At 42.1% G+C, this 21,187-nt stretch overlaps 1 protein-coding gene across 1 annotated transcript; it reads right to left on the bottom strand.

The window, feature by feature from the left end:
• Positions 1–1,706: 1,706 nt before the first annotated feature.
• On the bottom strand, positions 1,707–21,143 carry Spcs2 (signal peptidase complex subunit 2). Its single transcript, NM_001191601.1, is given in 6 exon segments — positions 1,707–2,921; positions 2,954–4,195; positions 6,873–7,007; positions 10,512–10,672; positions 11,168–11,251; positions 21,025–21,143. Coding segments are annotated over 5 exon segments (681 nt in total). The 5' UTR covers positions 21,139–21,143; the 3' UTR covers positions 1,707–2,921; positions 2,954–4,008.
• Positions 21,144–21,187: the final 44 nt, after the last annotated feature.

Here is a 21,187-nt window from a genome sequence, read left to right on the forward strand (position 1 = left end):
TGCATTGTAAGCATACTGAGTTAAAAGGTAATAAAAGACAAAGGTTATATTCCTGTTAAAAGTTTGTTTGGGTTCTAATTGTCTTTTACTTTGAAACTGTATGTCTGCTGCTGGCCTGTGCACAAACTAGTTGTGGCTGGCTAGATACAATCACTTGGCCTGTCATACAACTTAAATCATTTTGGCTGGCAATATTCAGGTGTGCTTAGCCATGACATAGTCATTTGGATTGTAATATTTTACTGCATAGACATGGGAAAGGGGAATCACTGACGACAAGGAAGTAAGGGGGACTTTCATAAGTACTGGTTGAGATTCTTGGATAATGATTAAGGGAAGTCTGAAACTGAATGCTCTGAAATTCTGTGTAATAAAAATGGCTCGAGATATTCGAGGCCACTTGCTTGAATGACAAGTGGTCAGAGTCCTTTCTTTCGCTGACTCCACATCTCAGTTCTGAGTTACTGAACTCACCAGACAAGGACTCTGGCAAGATTAGCAATAGAAAATTTCAAATAATGACCTTTCCCTTCTTTAGCAATTCTTTCTGCTTGAGAAGACTTACATCCACCCGAGGAAAGTGTGAAGAGCTGAGAAACAGGAGGATGTGATTGATGGGCACCAGTTTCCAGGAGGAAAGGGCACTGCAGACTTAGGTCAGAAACGGCTAAGCAGCATCCACAACAGGTGCAGTGAGCAAGCATTCCACACGAGTGGGCCAACAGCCAGTTCTCAGGAGGTGCTCTGCAGCCTCAGAGTGCCAGAGAAGCCTAGGCCTGAAGAGTATTTATGTGACTGACAATTGTCTACTACTGGTTAACTGTTTCTTCAACACATCTAAACTGCTTAAACTGGCTGCAGTCCAAGCCTTTAAGTGGATTTACTGGAACCTATGTTTTTAAAAGTTACGGTATGCACACACTTTACAATGAGAGATGCTTCATGTTGACCATAAACTCAAGGGGATACTTTTATTTTTAAAGATTTACTTTTTTATTATATATGAGTACATTGTAGCTGTCTTCAGACACACCAGAAGAGGGCATCAGATCTCATTGCAGATGGTTGTGAGCCACCATGTGGTTGCTGGGATTTGAACTCAGGACCTCTGGAAGAGCAGTCAGTGCTCTTAACCACTGAGCCATCTCTCCAGCCCAAGGGGATACTTTCTAACCTCTTAATGGTGACTTACCCTAGAGGAGTGGGGTTTGCTCAAGCTCACACATTAGAACAAAGCTATGAACAATCAAGTCCCTTAACTCTAACAACCAAAGGATCTATTTTTTTCTCCTCTTAACAGCATTCCTCTTGAGATAGTGAAAAACTAGAGAAACATCACCTACCAATCTATTATCTATTGATAAGGGAAGTTAAATTAAAACCATTAGGTGATATTATAGTTATTAAAAATTAGTTTGCCGGGGTTGGGGATTTAGCTCAGTGGTAGAGCGCTTGCCTAGCAAGCACAAGGCACTGGGTTCGGTCCCCAGCTCCGAAAAAAAGAAAAAAGAAAAAAAAAATTAGTTTGCCTATGGGGAGAAACTATAGAAAACTACACTGTAAAAAGTTTAAAAGCCACAGACAATGGCAAGTGCATAATATAGTACCAGCTGCTTCAGTGCTGAGGCAGGAGAATCACTTGTGTGCATGAGTTTCAGGCGAGTCTTGACAACATAATGAGAATTCCATCTTGAAACACAGGAAAAGAATGTGTCCACATAGTTGGAATGTTTATCAAAAGGGGGGCATATATAAGTCTGTGCTTGGACAGCTGGGATGTAGCTCAGTTTTAGAACATTTGCCTAACATGTACAACGCCCTGAGTTTGAGCCCCAACACAGGAAAAAACAAAAACCCAAACCCAAGGTTATATTTGTATAGATATAAAGCAAAGGGTACAGCGGGTGTGAAGTAACCACAGCCTACTCTCCCAGCACTGGAACCTCCCGTCTGACAGCAGTGACTCAGTCTCTCTGCAAGTATCATTATCTGATTAAACTTTCAAAAACCTCTAAGTGGGTCACCGAATTCAAATCGTCACCCTGTGTGCCCAGGCAGAGAGGTAGGGGCTGACCTAGAGTATTGGTCTATGTACCTGTGGAGGCCCGTGGTTGACAGCACAAGTCTTCCTCCATTTCTATGCACCCTGACTTTTGAGCCAGGCCTTTCGCTGCCCCTGCAGCTTGCTATTTCAGCCAGTCTGGCTGGCCAGCAAGACCCTAGCCTCTGCCTTGTGTTCCCGCGACACAAGGGTTAGATGTGCTTTACCATTCATGTCTCCTATGTGGGTTCTGGGGATTTTTACACAGCAAGCATTTTACCCATCTGGTCATCTCCCCAGCCTTGGTGTTTAGGCTGGCCAGGCAGCATGCTAGAAATCATCTCGTATCTGCTTCATCAGCACTGGGATAACAACCGTGCTACCTGGCCTCTTTTTACATGCACCCTAAAGGCCAAACTCAGGCTCCTATGCTTGCATGGTGAGCACTTTATTAAACAAGCCCTGCACTGGTACTTTTATAAGAATGGGTGGGGGCAGCATTAGAAGTTCAAGGAACTCTGACTTACCGAAGGATTACAGGAAGGCTTAGGGAACCCACGGCTTCAGCATCTGGCCAGTGTGGTCTCACTGGGTAGTGCTAGACAGGACAACATTCCCAATGTTCTTTGGATGCTTCTTATTGGGAATGTAATTTGGGGTACTAGACTTAGAATTAGATCCTGCAAGTGTCCAGTTCTCTGACCAAATTGAGAAAATACTGGAAAAGATATTAACTCATTATTTTTTATTTTTGGCTGTGCAGGAACATAACATCTGGAGCCAGATTCCTCAAACTTAAGTTCCTATTCTAGAACCATCTGTGAACTGTTTACTTTCATGTCTTAGGCTCTTCGTGCATGCATATGTGTGTGTGTGTGTGTGTGTGTGTGTGTGTGTGTGTGTGTGCGTGCGCGCGCGCGCGCGCGTGAGTGTGCATGCCGTGCGTGTGTGCACACAACAGTGCCTGCCCTTAGGACAGCTGTGAGTGAGCTTCAGTAAGCCAGTGACATGCCCAGAGTAAAGTGTCTCTGCTGCTATCACTAGAACTAAGAGTCCCTGGCTCCGGGTTCTCACCAGCCTGCCGAGAGTGAGTCAGCCCAGAAGGGACTCCATCCGAGTAAAGCATTTGCAGTGCTGTTCCTCCTTCCAAGACTAGTACTCTATATTTTCACATCTTCTTTCATTTATTGAAAAAAACTTTAGAAAATGGCAGTTAATAAAGGGCACACACAAATCAACAGGAACGTACGAGTGGGAACAGAGAATATAAAACTAAAAATGCCACTGGCTTCTTTAATTGGTTAAGAGCACAAAATGTAACAGGCAGGTCTATTTTAAACAAATTAAAAAGCTATTTTGTATTTTTTTAAAAAATAATTCTCCCCAAGTCAAATATATATATACACCCACAAAAATGGTGTGTAAAGGAAAGCTGTCATACTTAAGAAGTTGTATCCTGGATTTAAGGAAATAGTTGCTGATGCAGGGGTCAATACAAAGTCAGCAACAAATTAACAATACCCACTCTTCAAGATGGGCCTAGCTCTACAGCCCAGGACGGCCTCCAACTGAATCCCCTTCCTCAGCCCTCCGAGTGCTGGGATTACAGGTGAACACTACCTCACCCCAGCAAGGCTCGTTCTTGAGAATTGAGCATTCAAACATTGCATGGCACAAAGCTATACTGTATAAAGTACTATTAAGCACAAAGGAAAAGGTATGCTTAGCTTTTACAAAAAGGCTTCTTAAGGAAAACAACAGAAAACCATTCAGCAGACCAAGGAGGCTACAGCTAGCCATCAAAGATACAACTTTGCATATCTGTACTAGGAAATTCTATTTATCCAGGGTGGACTAAACAGGGGCATCTTTAACATTTCTTACTTGACCAAGCTTAAGCTTCCTGTCTTTTCCCCTACCCACCAGTAATTCGTATGATCCAGCAGAAGGAGAACTTTTAGAATTGGCTATTTTATTTTTCTTTCTGTGGCGAGACTGTCATGGAGCCTGGATATTTCAGGTTCGTATGCATCCATGACCAATGTCCCGCTGTGGTCAAAGAACTTAGCAATGGACTTGGTGAACTCGGCTTCCCGCTGCTGCTTTGTCCTTCCACTGATGAAGGTCAACTTCAGGGTGTATTTGTCATCAAACCTAAAACCAGGACAAAGAGAACAAATCAGAAACAGACTGGGAAACTGAGGAGCTCTTAGGGTGGGAAGACGAGAATGGACAAGGACAGTAGAACAGGGGTATTGGGGGAGGGAGGGAAGTAGCTGAAGGGAAGTAGGGAGCTGAGGGTGGAGGACCAATGAGAGCACAGAGGAAAATGCCCAATAAATGATGCACCACCTTGAATGCTAACTTTAACAACAGTGGATTTAAGCAGTAACAATTCCTCAGCAAGTGTTTCTGAAAGGTAGGATAAGCTTGGCAATGCAGTGCTGACACAGGGGCTACCCCACCACATACTCTCAGCACGCTAGTGAGCTGGGAGCGGGAGGGCGGGTACGCAGATGGATAGATGGACAGACAGCAACAGAGACAGAGACACCGACCGACAGACCCCACTCACTGGTCTTCTAACTGCCCTGAAGATACTAATTCTCCTGGCAAATACTGATTTACCTTCCCTTCCCTGGTTTAACTGCTGACCCTAATGAAGGTGAGAACACCAGGCTGTCCAAGAAAAGTATTCCATGTGGATGGACCAGAAAGCAGAGGCCCTGAGGTGAGAACATGCCTAGGATGTCTGAGGAACATAAAGGAACAGCAGACGAGGGTTATTTGCACATGCACGTGGAGCACATACCACACACATAAGGACTGCTAAGCTGTCCTCAGAATTTAGCCTTTTCTCCCCAAAAGAGGAGGTCTTAACAGAGGGCAAAGCAGATGTGACTTATGATTTTACAGATCACTTGCTTTTCCTGCTCTGCTGGCAATGACTTCAAGCAGGGAAAGAGATTCCCAGGGCCCACCAGAAGTGAGAGTTGGTAACATTAGAGCTGGCAGACTAGAGGAAGGCTGGAGTTCAAACAATCTGGACTTGCTAGGAATGAAGCTGCCAGACAGTCATGGGGCTGGATGGTGAGCTGTCTGTGAATGCTGAGGAGCAAACCCAGGCCTCTGGAAGAAGAGCCAATTCTCTTAACTCTTCTTGGATAGCCTGGAGAACAGACTGACTCCCAAGAAGCAGCCTCTCACCTCCACACTTGTATAGACTGTGGCACATGTGCATACAAGCCAATCTCTCCCCCTCCCTCCCTCCCTCCCCCTCTACTCCACCCCCCCCACCACCACAACAAGCTGGATGAAGACAATGAAATCAATGTTGTTGAATTCTAGAATTATGAACTCTGTTTTAGTGGCCTGGTGAGACACAGACTTCTCTAAGGCCAATTTAGCCCAGAATTCTTACTCTACTACTCCTGAGCTCAATCAATTTAACCTTTAGAAGCGTGTTCCCATCTGTACACGTGTCTAAGGTTTTTTTTTTTTTCTTTTTTCTTTTTTTCGGAGCTGGGGACCGAACCCAGGGCCTTGTGCTTGCTAGGCAAGCGCTCTACCACTGAGCTAAATCCCTAACCCCACATGTCTAAGGTTTAAGTGAGGTAATGAGTTTAGCCTAATACCTATGGAGGCTGGATGAGAATGTCCCTCACAGGCGTATATATATGAACGCTCAGGTCTCCGTTGCTGGCACTATTTGAGGAGGTTAAGGAGGCATGGTCGTGTTGGAAAAAGTATGCCGCCAAGGATGGGCTCTTAGGGTTTAAAGACTTGCAGCATTTCCAGTTTTGTTCTTTTGTGTTTGTGGCTCAAGACATGAACTCTCTCTCAGCTTGCTCCTCCAGCCACTGCTATGCCTGCTGCCTCCCTGCTGATGGCAGTGGAAACATAAGCGCAAACCAGCCCTTCCGTCTGTCGGTTGCCTTGGTCTTGGTATTTTATCAGAGCAGTAGAAAAGTGACTAATGCCTAAGATACAAGAAAAGCTGCATGTGTATTTGCTATAGTAACTGACATTTGACTTTTTATCTTCCTAACAATGCTAAGGAGTTATTTTTTAACCTCAATAAGCTTCACTTTACATAATTTACCAAAAGCCATGAATTAGAAACAAACACACTGGAACATGGGCCCAGGTCTGGGTAGCAATGGACACATGTGTACTCCCACAGTTCGGAAAGACTGGATTGTGGCTGAGTTGTACAGATCACCACTCCAGAGATGCTTGAGCACAGCATGAATGAAGTCAGAAGACACAGAGGCTAAAGAGGAGCCTTAAAGATAATTAACCTCACAACTTGGATCTCTTTTAAAAAGATGTTTGATATGCGCAGGTGTTCACCTGCATGAATTTGTGCATAATGTACATACAAAAGACAACCCCCCCTTCACCCCCTTAAAAACAATAAAACAAAACAGAAAACCAACCAGAAGAGGATGTTGGATCCCCTGGAACTCAGTTAGTTGTGAGCCACTATGGATGCTAGGAACCAAAACCAGGTCCTCTCTAAGAACAGTAAGCACTCTTAACCTCTGAGCCATTTCTCCACCCCAATCTTTGACCTTTGCTAATTACCCACAAGGAAAAAGAATCATTCCCCAGTCTTCCAAAGAATAAACTTCAAGCATCTTCTGTGATAAAGAAATTCAGAACTGCTATGTTAGGAAAGCCTACAGCTCACCGTCACCTTTCATTGTACATGATGGGCACTACGCTCTGTGTAGAACAAACACAGAATAGTGCCCCGGGAATCATGGCAGAGCCCAGAGCAAACACAAGGCATGCTTGAGCATCTCTGAGAACTAAGGATGGGCATTACCTTTTGAGGCTGGAGGACAGCTGCCAAATATCATCAGGATCCATTCCTGTAGGGTCTTTTCTGTGGGCCACGAGGAAGATGCTCTTCTCTTTATATGAGGTATAAATGGTCAGAATCCCCATCATCACAAAATAGGTTCGAATAATGTTAAGGGAAAAAATATACAAATACGCAAGTACAATAGAAGTTACAAAAAATGACACACAAGAGCCACAAAATTTTCTTGACAGTCCTAAATAATTTTTATCTTACCACTAAAGCACTGAAAATTTAGTTATTTACTCTTACCCTTATATTTATATGCCTAAAGGAAGCAAGGCTCTCTCCGGTGTTAGTTCTCTGGATACCTCAAAAAGGAGACAAACGGTACAGGACAAACAGGCTAAATATCTTTTATACTATAACTTGTGCTATTTCTCCATTAAAAAAAAAAAAAAAAAGGACCAGAGGCTAGAGAGATGACTCAGCAATTCAGAGCACTGGCTACTCTTGCAGGGAGCCTGGATCTGAATCCCACCACCCATACAGCAGCTAACTACGTTCTACAGCTCCAGTCCCAAGAGATCTGATACCTTCTTCTGGTCTCCTCAGGCACCAAGGCTTGAATGTGACACACAGACATATGTGCAGGCAAAACACCCACACATGTAAATTAAAAAAAATAAATAAATAAAAATAAAAAAGGAAAGAAAGCAAGAAAAGCTAACCATGGTGTTACATGCCTTTAATCCCAGCACTTGGAAGGCAGAGGCAAGTGGAGCTCTAATTTTGAGGCCAGCCTGGTCTACAAAGTAAGATCCAGGATAGCCAGGGCTACACAGAGAAGATCTGTCTCAAAAAAAACAAAACAAACAACAACCCTCCTCCCACAAATATATCGCAGTGGATTTGATATATTCAACCAACGTCCAAGTGACTTGAGATGACTCTCTGAGAGCGATTCTGCTTGATTAGCATGTTTACAAGCAGACACAGCATTGCACTGGTTAACTGTCAGCTGCTAACACGTTATGGAATGTTATTTAAATTTTATGAACTAAAGAGGCAGGAAGTACAATGCAAAGGACTTTGGAGCTCAGACAGTCTTGGATTTAATAAATGTCTTCCCCAGCTCTCCTCATGTCTACGAGGAGAACACGGAACTTTCACAATTGTCATGAAGATGGGGGCTGTGGTACACAGCTGTACTTCAACACTCGGGAGGCTAAGTCAGGACTACTGCAAGCTTAAGGCTAGTGTACTGGGACTCTGTCTCAAACAAACAAGAAGTCTCATGGGGTTTCTATATATAACTATGTGGCACACAGTAGTTATTTATACCAGTGTCACTAGCACTATATATAGAACATGAACTTAAACTTAGGACCACGATTTGCCTTACACAAGTATAACTGAAATGCTATCAAAGTAGTTCTTTTGGAGATTGTGTATAATAAGGCTACTGTCATTGTTTATAGAGAATGGTCTCTCAAACTTGTGGTATATTCTCTTAGATTGTGTCAACAGTGAAGACTTCAAACTAGGATAATTCATCTAACTGCAGAGTCAAAGAGGACTTGTTGCCAAGTCCAGAACCATCTATTTGTATAAAACTAGTTTTAATCGGGTGCTTTATTAAGATGGCTTGCTACTTGCCTCTGAAAGTGTATTTTAAAATTATGTGTAGATGTGTGGGTATCCATGTAAAGTATGTGTACATTAGTGTGAGTACCTGTGGAAACCCACAGTGTGTCAGATCCCCTGGAGCTGGAATTACAGATGGATGAAAGCCACCCAACATGGGTTCTGGGAATGAAACTGCAGTCTACTCCAAGCACACAAGTATTCTTATCTACTGCACTCTCTCCAACCTCAGGAAAGGAAAGTGTGCATATATAATTAGGTAGTGGTAGAGTTCCACAGAACAATGTGAATTTATATCTGTGCTATTTTAGATTTTTACATTTATTTATTTGGGGCAACACATGCGCAGAAGTAGGTCAAGGTAAGTATAGGAGGCCGTCCTCTCCTTCCACTCTGGAGTCCAGCAAATACCTGCACCTTCACGGCCTTCCTGACGCACCCCCCCCCCCAAATGCATTATGTTTTTAAGTTGTAGTATAAAACAGTTATGTGCAGATAAACCAAGACAGGAGATGGGAGTGCAGGACTCCAAAAAATCATCACTAGAAATGCATATAAATTTTGTAATTAAAATTATAATGAAAGTTCTTTGCATCACATATCTAAAGAAAAAATATGTTTATCATAAAAAGGAGAGGCAAAATTCAACTTACAATAGGATCTTGTAACTGTGAATTAAAAATGCATGTAACATACTCAATTTCCAAACACTATGGATTAACTAGCCTAGCCTGCCTTGAATGTGCTCAGAACATTTGTATCTGCTAGCAATTGGGCAAATTCACCTAATAAAAGCCTACTGTATAATAGCATGCTATCTGATTTAATTTATTGAGTTTTATATTGAAAATGAAAAACACAATGGTTGTGTGAATATTCTTTCATACCATTATAAAATACAGAAATCTTAAGCTAAACTCTTGAATTTGGGGACTGGCTATATTATTTATCAATTATGTTATAATCTCCCATCTAATTTTTTTCCTTTTTCATTTCTGTGGGGTATATGCATGTATATATGTTCACCTGTATTTAGATGTATATATGGGTACACAGAGACATGTATGTGTATATAGAAGCCAAGGGTTGGTACTAGGTGTTTGTCTATAGCACTCTCTACCTAGTTTTCTGAGACAGGGTCGCTCCCTGACTCACAAGACTGGCTAGCTAGCTAGATGCCCTGGGATGGGATCCTTGCCTTCATCTCCTCAGCATGGGTTTACAAACCTGTGCTACTATGTCCAACCTTTTATGTGGGTGCCAGGGTTCCAAACTCAGGTCTCTGTGCTGTGTGGCAAACATTTTAACATCTGGATCATCTTGCTGTCCTTTTTTTCTTCCAGTTTTTAAATGGCACGAGGTTTTGCCAGGTAGCCCGAGCTGGCCTGAAACTCATGAACCACCCTGATTCAGCCTTCTGAGAGCTGGAATTACAAGTGTCTGCTACCATGCCCAGAGTCCCATTCCGTTTTGCAATTCTGAATGAGCATTATTTATATTTTTTCCTCTAGCACAAGATCATAAAACACCTTGGATTTCAAACTCTGTTGTGTAACCCCAGAAGGGGTCCTCAATTCCACTGAACACAGGGCCAAAGCCATAGCTCATGCTTGGGGCCTCCTCAGACAGCCAGCTCCTCAACATCAAAGAAAAACAGGAAACAGATTCGGACTTCTATAATCCAAAGCTTTTCCACTAACAGTCTAGAATAAATGGATTAAAGCAACCCAGGCTAATGGGAAACTCTAACAGGTTAAAAGAGCTGAATCTCACTATCATTGTGTGACAGGAGCTTTGGTGTTCCTATAAATAACTAAGTATATTACAGATAAAATAACCTTATTAAAAACAAACTATCAATGATGTGACATGAATTTACAGGCACAACTTTTAATGTTAATTCTAATGCTGGCAAGCTCTAAAATCAAAGCTTTTATATTTCGAAAGCATAGATGGCATAGTGGCAGATTCTTCTGAATTGTTACTAAAAAGCAACTATAGCATTAAAAAGGATATGATACGACGCACAAGGCCAAAACCGGCTTGGACTCTGGAAAGGGATGCATGTAGTCCCAGATCAAAGCCACTATGGCGAAGAAGCAGGAGATGGTGCAGATGGTGAGGCGACCGTCAATGAGACCGAAGTTCTCCACATACTTGTACTTCTCCAGGAGAACCTAGTGAGGAGAGGACGCAAGGTGAGAGCCATGCTTCCTTCCCGTGGCTTGCTCTTCCTGGGTCCCGTTTAAAGTCATGTCAGAACTGGACGAATGGACACTGTCCTCTTCAATTAGCATCTTACTCACCAAGCTACACAAAGACGACCAAGAATACTCCCCTGCAAAAAACCTTATCAAGGCCTCCGTCTTAAAATTCTCAACTTTTCCCATAGGACACAGCTCTAACATTTTTTCTCTTTGCAAATGGGTTCGCCTTAGATGAATGTTCTGTCCTCCCAAGTCTCTATGCTCTAATCTCAGAACAATGAGTTACCAATTTTCTTGATATCCCAACATTCGTGTTTTAACACATTTCCTTCTACTCTGGTAATTTTAGAAGCCCCCTTTGGCTCATTTTCTACCTTTGGAAACTAGGATCACTCCACGTAAGAGAAGAAAGAGGAGACATGTCCACAGGCTGAAAGCACACTCTCATGTTTTCACCAGAAGTACCTTTTTGGCAGAATCATCCAGAGAGTTTTTCACAGCTGATCCATCCCACTTATCAATTTTCACGGGCTTATCATCAATCTTCCACTGCAAAACAGACAGAAAAGTTGTACAATGAAAGCCATGGCGCCAAAGTAGAATGAGCTGCTTTCCTCAGACGTGGAGTAGGTGAAGGCTGATCTGGTCTTCTCATAAGACGGTTAAGCACCACACCCAGATGGGTATGTGGGCTCTCTCTCACATGGATGGTGCAAGTCTCCATGCAGACACCTCAAATCCTACAAGCCTAGAACCACAACACGTGTGTGTACTATGTAAACTCATATATCCTACCCCTTTTTACCCACAGATGAATACAGAAAAAACTGCCTTTGTTCTTCTAATATTTTACAAGCACAAAGTTCATAAAATACAGATAAAGGAATTTACAAATACTAAGAGGAAAAGTCGTCTTTAAAACATCATTGTCTGTGAATAATTTGTATACTTTTTTAGCATATTGTAACTTTAAGACAGCAAATGGTATAATCTATTAAAAATATCAAATTTTCTATTACAGACCAAGTGTCCTGGTTTGCTTTCTGTTGCTATGACAGAACACACAACAACAACTCGGGCTGGAAACCAGGGATAGGATGATAGGGATTAGGAGGCAGTGCTTGCCTAATATGCATGAGGCCCTGGGTTGGATCACTAACAGGTAATTCAATTCAAATTCATTTGTCTTGAAGAATAGATTCTTCTATTGAAAGACAGAAAACATTCCTATCTTATCAACCTTTTTAAAAAGCTGTGATTCTATACATTAATATACAAATAAGAAAACCTGAAATCTGTTCAGAGAAAAAAATATAAATGAAATGGTATGTATGTATATATGTATGTATGTATGTATGTATAAAAATGGGTGTATTTATGTGCTTGCATGCATGTATGTAATCGAGCATGTGTGTATGTGTACGTTTTCACCCCCACACCCAGGTCTACTAGAACTGGATTTACAGACAGTTACTTGGGAGTTATTTGATATAGTCCTGGTACAGAACTTGGATCCTCTGCAAGAATATTCTTAACCACTGAGCCATCCCTCTAGCCCCTAAATTAGTTATATTTAAAGCTACTATAAATCAAGTCTTTCCCCATCAGTGTCTGAGAAAAACAAAATCTTTAATTATTCATGGAAGCATTTTGTTTTGTTTTTCTTCTTTTCTTTTTTTTCGGAGCTGGGGACCGAACCCAGGGCCTTGTGCTTGCTAGGCAAGTGCTCTACCACTGAGCTAAATCCCCAACCCCGGAAGCATTTTGTAATACTGATTTTCGCAACCTGCTAACCTACTTATTAAACCTGACACATAATTTTAAAAATTATGCATTGAACTAAGAACAGCTTTGTTTTTTAATCTAACAGCTGGATCATATACATTCAGTCAAATATATTCTACTTAAATAACCCCAATTAATTTGTAGAGCTAAGTCTACAATGTTTGGATTACCTGTGAAATGATTAAGTCATTTTGAAAACGTCATTCCAAAAGAGGAAGAAAACACCATATATTCTCATAGATTCCCACCCCAGAAAACATCACTGAGCATAGCACAATTCAGAATGAAACTTGCCTCTATAATCTCCTAGCAATTTTCAGGGGTAAATGCAGAATCAGCCTTGAACATGTAGGATAAGCCTCAGTCCTAACTCTACTGCCTGGGGCCCAGAATCTTCAGCAGAGAGAACAAGAACTCTTCCAGTGAGTTACAAATATCATAAGGAAGGTTTTAATTTGGTTTCTGAAGAGGGAACATCATTCTGCTTGGTAAGCATGTTAGCTCTCTCTGCTACAGCAGAAGAATATCTGGACAAGTAGGGATTAGACATTAGGTGTCTATTTTTGTGGTCACTATTTCCCATCATTCTCAAAAACTGCTCATCTAAAACATATGTAAATCCCATCCCCTCCGCTGTTATGCAGGCATCTTTTTTCCTCTCCCCCCTGGTCTCCTAAACTAAACAACAAAGGGTAATGAGGAATAAAAAAACAAAGCAGGGGCTGAGGAGATGAGAGAGCTCGGAACTCAGTAAGAGATCCTCTCTCAGATGGAGGGCGGAGCTAGCAATGGTAGCCTTTAATCTGCTCAGGAGGCAGATTTAAAACTTCAGTTTGAGGAAACCAGTCTGGTTTCCATAGTTCCAGGCCAGCCAAGGTTACAAAGAAGACTGCTTACAGGGGACCTCACAGGATAAATTACAATGAAGGGTAACACGTGCAAAGGAATTAAGGTAGGTCTTCCTAAGGACTACCATCCTTAATTAGGAAGGCACATTTTCTAGGTTGATCTTTGCCTGCTATCCAGCATCTTGGTTGTTACACTGTCCCCTACACTGATATAAAACATCCCCTACATGCTAAAAGTAACTCCTGTGTCTAAGCTGTGACCCATGGCAAACACCTTTCCTTCTAGGAGTCTGACACAGACCAGGCGTAAGGCACCCACTTAAGCAGCCCTAGGGAAAACCACTCATTATGTATCTAATGAGGCTCCCTGGTAGACACATACCACTGTCTATGTGCTGTCACAATTCTCCCTACTCAAGGGATGTCTTGTGGGGTTCTAGGGCAGAGGAACTCTGGAATATCTTAGTTTCTTCTGCACTCCATCTCATAAGCAGCATTATATGCTGAGTCTCCTGGTTTATCTAACAGGTCACCAATCCTGGGGAGCTCTCCTGTCACGATCAATTACTTTTCCTGCTCCTCCTGCCATCTTTTTTAATACAGTCATCGTAGGGACTTGGTATTATTTAATAACTTAATTGGATCAGATCCTAACTCTGAGTTTATATTATACCATTCATTGGTATAGCTATTCCTATTCATGAAGGAGTTGTTCCAGCTACTAGAAACCACTTTTCTATCAACAGAGGAACAAGACATGCTTGTCCCTGGCCACATCTTGGAGGACAGAAATGGCTGGTTCACAGAAAAAGGGTACTTGATGACTTTCACAAACCACTGAAGATTCATTTCACTTTGATTCTCACTGCGAAAAGTTCTACAAAGGCATTTCACTGCAGGCATGGCATTGGGAATCTCACTTCTCAAATGCTCAGTGAAGTTTTTAAATTCACTTCCACTTTGAAGAATATTTAAATATAGGAGATCATTTTTAGAATTAACTTATTTGGGGATTACAGTCTCTGTTCCCCATGCATCTTCTGGCATCAAGGGTGGGGACGGGTCAACAACAGAAACCATTCTTGGTATGCAAAGCCTTAAGAACAGCACAGCAGCAGCAACACTTTGTTACTTTAGTAACAGTGGAAGCAGATGTCATGTGGTGACATGAGGACCACAGTGGACTGCTTCAGAGTTCCTTAGCCTGACTCAAAGGACTCCTCAACTCACTCTGAGATGGACACTTGGGGTGACAGTGCTGTATCAACACAAGGAGCCCACTCTGACTTAGAAAAAAATAACAAAAGTTTTTCTCTTCGCTTGTCTACTCCAGTTCAGAAAGTGGACATAAGCTGCAAAAGCAGGAGAGTTAGTAGTAGGAACAAGGCACAGGCTAAGGAACCATATATAGCCTAGGGCTGCTTACAAGTTAAAGGTAAATAAACTTGGCTATGAGCAGGAAATGGGTAAGAGTTTACATGGGTGATTATCAACCACCTTTATGGTTTGAAGGGCACTTGCTGGTTTTATTTTGAAAATCACCTCAGACGAATCTGCAGATGATCTCAAAGGTAATACCAGGACATGTATAATATGTAATTATACATAGTACTAGTAATAAGTTAGACGGGGCCTTTTTTAAGTTCAGAACCTGAATGTTCAATGTTGCCATCAACAAGGGGATGAGAAGTGAACACTGATGGTGTGCAACTGGACGGACTTAGTAACTAACTAGTTAGAAGTAACAGGACAGAACAGAGATGGCCACCTACCACAGTTAGAGTTCTTAGATGACGTGTCTGAACCATGTCATTTCCCAAGAGAAGGAACACAGGAGGAAAAAGAATAAATCCTCCTTTTGTACACTAGGTTTCAGACGTTTAAGCTCTATAGCTGTATTTTACCTTTGACTCTAGAATTTTCTAACCAGTAATAAGGAGATAAGAGAAACTGATACTTGGAAGCTATGATGACTGCTTGGGCTTAACTATATATCCACCCTTACCTTCCATAAATACACATTTAGCAAGATCAGGATTAACAAGTGCAAAAATAAAAGGAAAAATGTTAATTCAGGAAGAAAATGATGTGTATCTAAAAATGCAGTTCCTTAATTTAGATACAATTTGAAAACCCATGGTATTACCAAGACAAGATTCCAGCTGTTAGCACACTGAACCTTCAATTTCAAGTTTTTTTAAGGGCCACAAATACTGTAATGGAAATCACTGGTATATGAGTACTTATTAGTGGTTGCATTTATGAGTTAGTTGGAGGTTAGAAATTACCATGTGTCAATTAAATTATGAGCATGCACATTAGTGGCAATTCCAGAGAAACTGATAAAAAAAAAAAAAAAAAACTTCCCCCATGCTTTCTCTGAGGTCTCAAACTACAGCAGCAGCCTGGCCCCATCACTCAGGAAGCCTACATTACTGCAGTTCTGTGGAGACAGCTTTAGCTCATGGACAGGACAGACATTGTAGCTTAAATATCCCACAAACAGTGTCAACACATCTGAGATCTAAAGCTGGAAACAGCTTAAGGTGAGACTTCCATGATTAAGAAGATGAGGAGGCAGGACTAAGTTCAGCTGGTAGAGAGGGTGTGCCCGGCACGCATGAAACCCTGGGTTCAATCCTCAGCACAGCATAGACCAGTGCATGTCTGTAAGCCCAGCACTTGGGAGGCCAACCTCGAACACGGGAGACCCTGCCTGAAAACAATAGTCAGGCACTTGTCTTTAGTCTTAGTACTCTGGAAGGCATAGGCACACAAATCAACTTGAGTTCAAGGCCAGTCTGGTAACATAATGAGTTCTAGAATTCTAGGCCAACTAGCATTACATAGTGAGACTCTCAAAAAAACACAAACCACAAACCCTTGAGAAAAAAGATGTGAGGTGTGAGTCCTTATCCTATAGATGTGGCAAACCAGGCATTTAAATACTGCATGCAACCAGCTTAGAAATTGCGATTACAATATAAATTACTTCCTGGGTTCTCTGTGGGAACGAAAGTGGCACTCACAATGTGCAAAAGGTTTGACAGTTCCTCAGAAAGTCGAACACAGGGCCAAGGTGTCTCTGAACACAGTCCAGTGTGAGATTTCTGAGGGCTTATAAGAAGACAAGACCTGTCTTGTGACCTGAGTTTCTTCAGAACACAGAATTGTTCCTAGACTGTATTTTGTGGTCCTCTAAAGTATAGTGGGAAGGGATGAGTTCACCTCAGCTGTTTTTAACCACGAGGCTTGCTCTTGTGATTGTATACATACTCAGGGGACTCTTCGTAAACCCCAGAGAATAAACTGTCTGATCTCTGAATAAAGTTGACTACTGCATGAGACTTTTAGGTCCCATTCATCCAGGGTCCCACTGCCAACTACAGCAGTAAACACCAAGGGAGCCTGTAATCCCAGTACTCAGAAGACTGAGGCAAGACAGGACTACTTCCAGGCCAGTCTGGGCTACAGAGACCACATTTCAAAAATTAATCAATTAAAATATCAACAGTTACGATATGACACATCAATTCCACTCCTAAGTACATAGCCCAAAGAAGTGAAAATGTCCACCCAGGGGACAACTGTGTTTATAAGAGGCATCACACAGCAAAAGGTGCATGATACAAATATTAACGATAAATGGAAAAATAAGATATGACGTATCAGTATCCATCAGAGGAAGGGGTTCAGTAGGTATACCACTGGTCACGAGTGTGAAGACCAAGTTTGGAGTCCCGGAAGGCACACGTGAAACTGGACTTAGTTGTGACCACTGATGTGACGTTTGATGCCTACGCTCCTGTGGTAGGGAGGGAGGTGGGAACAGGATGACCTCTCACAAAGCAGAGGTTGTATGATAGCCACACAAGTGCCATAGCACACACATCACACTCAGTTAAACAGAAATTTTAAAATGATTTATCAGTGCTGATGAATATATTTAGGTCATATAAAATAAAGTCTGATACATGCTATAAAACATGTGAACTAATCAGGTTATAGTGATGCACACCTTTAATCCCAGCACTTAGGAGGCAGGGGCGGGAGGATCTCTGAGTTTGGGGACAGCCTGGTCTACAGAGGGAGTTCCAGGAAAGCCAGGGTTACACAGAGAAACCCTAGCTCAAAACAAAACCAAACCCACAGAACACATATGAACTCTGAAAACATATTAAATGAAAGAAGCAAGTCACAACAGTGCATGTATGTATATTTCATTTATATAAAATGTCCATAGCAGGCACATTCAAACAGACACTAGACTTCCTGCTAGCCTACAAGCATGAGAGTCTCCATTTGAGCCTCCTCACTGAAAGAAAGCTCTTTATGGTGGCCTGGACCTAAGAAAAAGGATTGGGGTACACTGCTAATGGGTATGGGTGGTAGAATGGGGGGAACTTACAAAAACTTTCTGAAACTGTGTACCAATGACGAAAAAACCATCGGACAGTAAGACTTGTACATTATTTTCAATTTTAAAAAATATACTATTAAAATGCATGGGTAACAAAGAATATATGAAAGTATGAATAGCCAGGCCTCAATACTACAAAATCTTATTCTGATCTGGGAGGTACGGAAATCTACTGTTTTAAATTAAAAACTGAGGAAATCTGATATGGACAGTTTTTACACAGGCACTAAAAATATTTATATAAGGCAGTCAAAACCCAGAGAGGAGGAAAGATGGGAGCACCCACAGTTATCAGCCCCACTTCACAGGGGCAAACACTGAGTTACAGAGAGACTTGGTAACTGGTCCAAGAATACACAGCTGCCAAGGAGACAGCCAGAATTTAAAGCAAGGCTGGCCCCAGATCTATGTTCTCAACTAAGATACAGAAGCCGTGCTCTAAGGTCAGGTTGAGAATCCAAACATGAGACAGAACCCAGGTAATGAGGCTAAAAAGGGTTGGATAATAATTTACCAAAAGAAAAAAACAAGATAAAACAAAATAAATACGAAACCAAATTTTAATAGCCCAAACAAACTGGGAAATGGCTATAGTTTATAGCTGCCACACAGAACAAAACGCTCTGAAAGATTTGGGGCAAAAACAACTTAGTGCAGTGAACTAAGTCACTAAGTCAAGATGAAAGATTAGATCTGCAAACTTATTTTTAAAAATCAGGAAGCAAGTGTTACTTTGTTCTTAAGGTTGGTTTCAGAGGAGCAGACACTCATACTGGTGTAGAGAGCAAGAAGCACACTCGTACACCGACTGCACTTCTTCACAGCAAGTGAAACCACAGGTGCAGAAGTAACACCCTCCTTCAGGACCAAAGGCAGGAAGGAAAAAGGACAGAAATAAAATTCAAGAGGTTCTACTAAAGCCAACATCCTCATGTGAACAAGCAGTGTGCTCATTCCAGAACCGCTCTGTCACTCAGGACAAGTCCCCATGCTCTCCACTTCAGCAGTCAGTTAGCTTGAAACACTTCAAAGCAACAACCTCTACAGCTCCTCCTAAGACAGGGCTGCCATTTTTCTCAGCTAAATTCAGGGCTGTAAGCATTCACTCTACGATGATCGGTGTAGAGAAACCCTCACAGGAAACTGGAAACATACAAATGGGCAGGACACAGGCACTGCCCAGGCACACTAGTACGAGAGAAACTCAGAGGGGGAACAATTCAACGTTAGCAGAAAGGAAGTTTTCCAGGAAAAAGGACTTTACAGAGCTCTTGACTATTTTCTCTCTTCTTCTGTCTTTCATTTCTTGGTTGAATCTGAGGGTGGAGAGGTATGGTGGAACAGGCCTGCAATGACACTATTAGGTAGGCAGAGGTAGAAAGACCCTTAGTTTCAAGACCAACCTGGATTACGAAGTAATCCTGTCTCAACAAAACAAAATGAATCATCTTCCAAATGTCCCTCTGCCAGAATGTTGTACCCTTCTGATATCCCAGTTGGGGATCTCATCATCTAGCTATTCTGTTTTTATGCAGGTCTTTAAAACAAACATTACCAGTATTATATAATTTAATCTTTACAGCAAGCCTGTAATGAGGATACTCACAATGTTTATTGTGGTAAAGAAATACAAGTTAGTGATGAACAATCATCCAGGGCTTTTAGTATGCTACACTAGAACTCAAACTTACCCTTCTAAGAAAGCCTTATTATGTCTAGTTCCATGAACTAGAACTATGTAAACAACCTTCCTCAAGTCACTTTATATAGTCTCAAAAGCCTTTACATGCACTCTTTAGTAACCCTTCTCCAGTCTAACCCCACCTTTCACTAAGTTTACATAGACAGCCTTCTAGTACTCCTATTAAGAAATCTCAAGCACGGGGTTGGGGGATTTAGCTCAGCGGTAGAGTGCTTGCCTAGCAAGCGCAAGGCCCTGGGTTTGGTCCCCAGCTCCGGGAAAAAAAAAAAAAAAAAAAGAAATCTCAAGCATTATCACATTCTGTGTATCTTTCCTCAAGGACCAGAGAGATGGCTCAAGGGATAAAGAGACTTACTGTCAAGGCTTTCAACCCACATTTGGTCCCTGGATCCTGCACAAAGGAAGCCCCAGGGCAGCTTAGCTACACAGCAAGACCCTGTCTCAAATTTGAATCTAAGGACTCTCAAAAAGACAAGGAGAACTGGGGATACAGGTCAGTGGAGGAGTACTGCCTACCATGGAGGAAGCTATGCAAATCCTGGGTTTGAACCCCCTCAACATGATCAGGTATTCATTTCTTAAGCTCTAGCCATCTGTTTGGCACAGAGGAGTAAGAAAGCATTTCAATTGGAATGTTTCAAGAGAAATGACTTACTATATTAAAGCACCATGCTTCACCCTCACCACATCAGCAGAGAATGACAACACTGGAAAGGGGCCAGATGGTATATAGGGCTAAACCCTTCATTCTGCAGATGAGTAACGGAGATGAGAACAGGGACATTTTAGAGGCGGAACTAATACTAGGCCTGTTTTTCAGGCAACAGTTTCTTCCAAGTTGCTGTGCAAGGGGCAAGAAGATCAATCCAGGAGCATCCTTCCTCCCTGCCTCTTTCCTTTAAGCCCTTATGAATAAGGATATGAAATTTTTTTAATAATTGTATAGGTAGGGTGACCAGCTGGTGCAGACAGCGAAGAACACATGGGAAGAAGAGAGAAAGGCAGGGAACCCAAGAGGGAAAAAGAATCATAAGGCTTCCTATCAGTCCAGCAAGAAAAGTCAACATAGGAAGATTTCATTATTTAACGTATCATGAAAAAAAAAAAAAAAAAAAAACCCGCCCAAAAACTTTAGTAAAATGCCAAGGAACTCTTTGGACTCTGTAGCAACAGGCGAGGATGATAGTGGAAGAGTTTGGAGAATATCGATTTCGATATTCTTTCAATTTCTTTAGGAGTTCAGTTTTCCACGTTGGTGAAATGGGCATTTTCAAGAATGGCCCTCCTAGCACAATAGAAACGTGATCATTATGGTGAAATATTGCCATAATTACGAGAAGCTGCGGTGGCGGTTAGGGACCAGCAACACTTGCGAAAAAAAAAATGACTAAGGCTTAAGATTGTTTTTCAATGTGTAGAGAAGGCAGGCTACAAGCGTGCGTTGGTGTGCTATAGAGAAGCGATCAAGAAGCCGCAGAACATAAGGGGGGCGGGGATGGAAAGGTGTGCTCACCACCCCCTGGGCATCCCCCGGGCTCTAGACTATTCCCAGGACTGAGCTCCTCACCTTATCCAACAAACCACTGCGGCTACTGCTTGTCCCGCAGCTGGGGCCGCCGCCAGGCCCACTACTGCCTCCGCCGCCGCCGCTTCTCCCGCCTTGCGACGCCGCCGCCGCCATCTTGTCTCCCTCCCAGTCTCCCTCCCATACGACTTGTCCGAAGCCGATT

The sequence above is a fragment of the Rattus norvegicus genome, chromosome 1 (assembly GCF_021556685.1).
Source record: "Rattus norvegicus strain SHRSP/BbbUtx chromosome 1, alternate assembly SHRSP_T2T, whole genome shotgun sequence".
Taxonomy (NCBI): domain Eukaryota; kingdom Metazoa; phylum Chordata; class Mammalia; order Rodentia; family Muridae; genus Rattus; species Rattus norvegicus.